At 36.9% G+C, this 4,776-nt stretch overlaps 1 protein-coding gene across 1 annotated transcript; it reads right to left on the minus strand.

Annotated features, from left to right (window-relative positions):
• Positions 1-3,076: 3,076 nt before the first annotated feature.
• Positions 3,077-3,789, minus strand: LOC101000261 (signal peptidase complex subunit 2-like). The gene has a single exon (XM_003899150.5). It carries the CDS (start codon positions 3,770-3,772, stop codon positions 3,092-3,094), a length of 681 nt encoding a protein of 226 aa, XP_003899199.2. The 5' UTR covers positions 3,773-3,789; the 3' UTR covers positions 3,077-3,091.
• Positions 3,790-4,776: the final 987 nt, after the last annotated feature.

Genomic DNA, 4,776 nt, shown 5'->3' on the forward strand with positions numbered 1-4,776 from the left:
ATTTTCTATTTAATATTTTTGGACTGTTGTTGACCATGGGTGACTGAAACTGCAAAGTGAAACCACAGAGAAGGGGGGACTACTGTAATAGTAGAGAAGCAAATTTGGGAATTGCTCAAGACTAAGGTTTTGGAAGTAAATGAGCTCATTTATCAGGATCGTGAAGGAAAAATACGAGAAAAGAGGGTTAGTCTTAGGGAATGCCTACAATTAAAATGTCAGTGGCGGAGTAAGGGGAAGACACTACAGAAAGTAAGAATATCAAAAACACCTTTTTGATATATTATCAAAATCCAGATAAAAGACAATTTTGAAAGGGAAGGAGTAGTAACTGGAGTCAAATTGGAATAGAATGAAGGTCCTCTTTTCTTCTATTTTGGCCTCACACTTCTGCTAAGTGAGCTCATCTACTTCCAAAGCTTCAGTTTTTGACAATTCCTAAATCAACCTACTTCTTTACCATTAAAGTAGTCTCCCCTTATCCGGGGTTTCAGTTTGCACAGTTTCACTCATCCATGGTCAACCATGGTCCAAAAATATTGAATGAAAAATTCCAGAAATAAACAATTCGTAAGTTATAAATTGTGCACTCTTTTAAGTAGCATGATGAAACCTCATGCCATCTAGCTCCATTCTTTTCCAGATGTGAATCATCCATTTGTCCAGCATATCTACACTCAGTACACTACCTACCTGCTAGTCACTTCATCGTCAGCTTGGTTATCAGATAAAAAGAACATAGTATATACAGAATTTCAGGCATCCACTAGTGGATCGTTGAACATCTCCCCTGTGGATAAAGGGGGAACTACTGTATTTCTTTTCTGAGTTCCAGGCCTCTACTTGTGCTGGGCATTTCCATATGGATGTATACTTGGAGACTTTAACTCACAAGCCTAAAACAAAACTCTTTGTCTTCCTTTGCACCCTTGCCTCTGCTTCTTTTTCCTCTGCTTTTACCTGTGGCATCACTAACTCCCACGTACTCAGGCCAACAACCCTTTCTCCTTTACGTCTACATGCAGATTCCAAATCCTATTGATTCTGCTTCCCCAGATCACTAAAATCCATTTCGTCCTTTCTGTACCTAGTGCTCTCCTCGTTGCCAATGGTTTTCTCCACCTCTTATCTCTTGTGTTTCTAAAGCACCCTTTACAGTGCTGCCAGCAATATCACCATAAGACACAGTTCGGGTTACCTTACTGCCCACCTCAGAGATTTGCAGCAGGGCTTCCACTAGTCAAAACTGGAACCATTTGTGCATCAAAATAAACAAGGATAGTACTAGTTTAAAATGTATTGAATCAAATAAGAATTAGTGAATCTATTCTGACATAAATGAACACAAATAAATGGGCAAGAAGGACAAAGCCCCTCCATATAGTAATCAGTGTAGAAAAAACATTTACATTTTAAAAATCACATTTGGTAACCTCCATAGTAATACTTCATAGTAATAATTATTTCATGCAAGAACCACCAGTGGATGATACAATTAGTGGCTGCAAGTTTGATGAGAAAGAGGATATTACCTAGTCTCAATGTAACCTCACACAAGATATTTTTTAATGACAAAGGAGAAATATAGATAACTTACAATGAAGAAACCCAGCAGAGACTACCTTAACCAAGGTACAAGGTTAATATCACCTGTAATTGGACAGATAGATATCATGTACCTCTGATATGATGCACTGAGAAAGAGCCAAACATCTCTTTGTATTCCTGCCCAAAACATGTACTGTGAATCTAACCATGAAGAAATATCAGAACCTACACATTGAGAGATATTCTTTAAAATAAATGGTCTGGATTCTTCAAAAGCATCAAGGTCATCAGACTGGAGAGTCTAGATTAAAGGAGACTAAAGAAAGAAGAAAACTAAATGCAATTTTTGCTCCTAGATGAAATCTTGGAACAGAATGTTTTGCTTTTTCTATAAAGGATATTTGTGAGACAATTAGCAAAATCTGAAAGAGATCTGTAGATCAAAGTTAGTCTCCTGATTTAATTGTATCAAAGTTAATTTCCTGATTTTGATAACTGTATTGTGATTATATAAGAGAATGTCCTCAGTTTCAGGAAATGCACACTGAAGTATTTAGTGATAAAGGAGCATTGTGTGTCTAACTTACTCTCAAGTGATGCAAAATCATCATTACGTCTATCCATCCATCTATCTCTATATTATACAACAATGATAAAGCAAATATAAAATATTAACTTTGGGAATCTGGGTGAAGGGTAAAAATTTTTGCAACTTTTCTGTGTGTCAAAATAAAACTTAAGAAACAAAACCTGCAGTGGAAGGATACATTGCAATCTGTTTTGTATAGCATTAGGAGGGTTCCATGACCTGATGCACATTTTATTTTATTTATTTATTTATTTATTTTTTCACATCTTCCTTCCTTTTATTGAAAAAAATTTTAGAAAATGGCAGTTAATAAAAGGCACAAACAAATCAACAGGGATATACTAGTGGAAAACACAATATAAAACTAAAATGCCATTGGCTTCTTTAACTGGTTAAAAGCACAAAATGTAACAGGGAGAAAGTCTGTTTCAAACAAATTAAAAAGCTATGTTTTTTTTAAATTCTCCCCAAATCAGATATATACATACCCACAAAAATAGTGTGTGAAGGAAAGCTGTCATACACAAGACGTTGTATCCTGAATTTTTCAAGGAAACACATATCGAAATAGGAATTAACAGAGTCAGCAACAGATTAATAATTTTTTAAAATTCAGTCTTAAAATGCTACATGGCCCAAAGCTATACTATATAAAGTATGCTAGGTACAAAAGAAAACATCTGTACAGCTTTTAGCAAAACTACTTTCCCAGAAAAGCAAATTAAAATAATGTAATCAACAGATCAAGGAGACTACAGCTAGACATCAGAGCTACAACTTCTCATATCTGTGTCAGAAAATCCTATTTATCCAGAATAGACTAAAATTTCAGGACAAAACAGGGACTTTTAAACATTTCTTACTTTACCCATTTTAAGTTCTTTTTATCTCCCCCACCCCCCAAGCCAGTAATTCAGCAAGATCCAGCAGAAAGAGGGCTACTTTTAGAATTGGCTATTTTATTTTTCTTTCTATGGCGAGACTGTCATGGAGCCTGGATATTTCAGGCTCATATGCATCCATGACCAGTGTCCCACTGTGGTCAAAAAACTTAGCAATGGACTTGGTGAACTCGGCTTCCCGCTGCTGCTTTGTTCTCCCACTGATGAAGGTCAGCTTCAAGGTGTATTTGTCATCAAACCTTTTAAGACTGGAGGACAGCTGCCAAATATCATCAGGATCCATTCCTGTAGGATCTTTCCTGTGGGCCACGAGAAAGATGCTCTTCTCCTTATATGAGGTATAAATGGTCAGAATCCCCATCATCACAAAATAGGATATGACGCACAAAGCCAAAACGGGTTTCGACTCTGGAAAGGGGTGCATATAATCCCAAATCAAAGCCACTATGGCAAAGAAACAGGAGATTGTACAGATGGTGAGGCGACCATCAATTAGACCACAATTCTCTACGTATTTGTATTTTTCCAGAAGTACCTTTTTGGCAGAATCATCCAAAGAGTTTTTCACAGCTGATCCATCCCACTTGTCAATTTTTACAGGCTTATCATCTATCTTCCACTTATCCAACAAGCCGCTACGGCCACTGCCTGTCCAGCAGTTGGAACCACCGCCAGGCCCACTATTGCCTCCCAGACCACCGCTTCTCCCGCCCTGTGTAGCTGCCGCCGCCATGTTGTGCCCCTCTGCGTCTCCCCCGATGCACATTTTAACTAAGGCAGGTAAAGCATTTTATGCCATACCCATTCTCTCTACTCTAGATTATCATATTGCTAGAGGTTTCCCTGACAGCTCAGTAGAGAGTCAAGCCCAGTATAATTCCTATTGGCTTTTATTTTTTATTTTTTTATTTCTCAATCCTCAACCAGTAGAAGACCAATAGGCTTTTATTAACAATAACGATGATAATGATGAAGTAAACTGCCTTACAACTGTATCTCATAGAGATTTTCTTATTGTAGTATATACGTGTTTTGCCTTCTTTCTTGGCAAGTTCATTAATAACTGTAATCAACATGCGCTATTAGCACACGAAGGCCTAATAGATCACTGGTCTTAGAATTCCATGTAATATTTGGGAAAGAAATTACATAGAGTGAAATGCATATATTTTCTGACATTTAAGAAACCGTTCGTTCAATTCTAGGCTATCAGCCCTCACCCAGGAAAGGGAGAATGGGCCTTATTCCAAAACTTAGAGTGTTTCAAAAATTAGCTGGATTTTGAAATATGTGTGTATATTTAATTTTAGATATGGATGTGATTAATTTTCTGGGAATTTATATAGAAAAAGAAAATTATAGGTACCACGAACCAACACAGTAATGGGGAAACTGCCCAAATTGGCCATCTTGCTCCTATTCAAATCCTTTGAGAAACTTACTTCCTATTGAGAACAGATGGCTATCTACCAAGTTATTGTAAGCTTGCCATCTGACAAAGCTGTTTTGAAGTAAAAGAGGTAAATATTTGAGCTTCAAATGCATTCCTTGTGTATACAGTATGTAGAGCAGATATTGTCAGTAGATGTTAACAAAATTTCTTGAGAAGCCACTAATAAGGTGTAATGTGAGGGTGATACTTCTTTTCTTCATCTGATCATATATTATATTGATTTTCCTTAGTCACAAGAACACCAAGGGGTATAATACTCTTCACAAGTATTATGGCTGGGGTCA

Source organism: Papio anubis, chromosome 3, assembly GCF_008728515.1.
Source record: "Papio anubis isolate 15944 chromosome 3, Panubis1.0, whole genome shotgun sequence".
Lineage (NCBI taxonomy): Eukaryota > Metazoa > Chordata > Mammalia > Primates > Cercopithecidae > Papio > Papio anubis.

Excerpts from the sequence above, each read along its gene's own strand:
- LOC101000261 (XM_003899150.5), bottom strand. The coding sequence starts at position 3,772 with ATGGCGGCGGCAGCTACACAGGGCGGGAGAAGCGGTGGTCTGGGAGGC.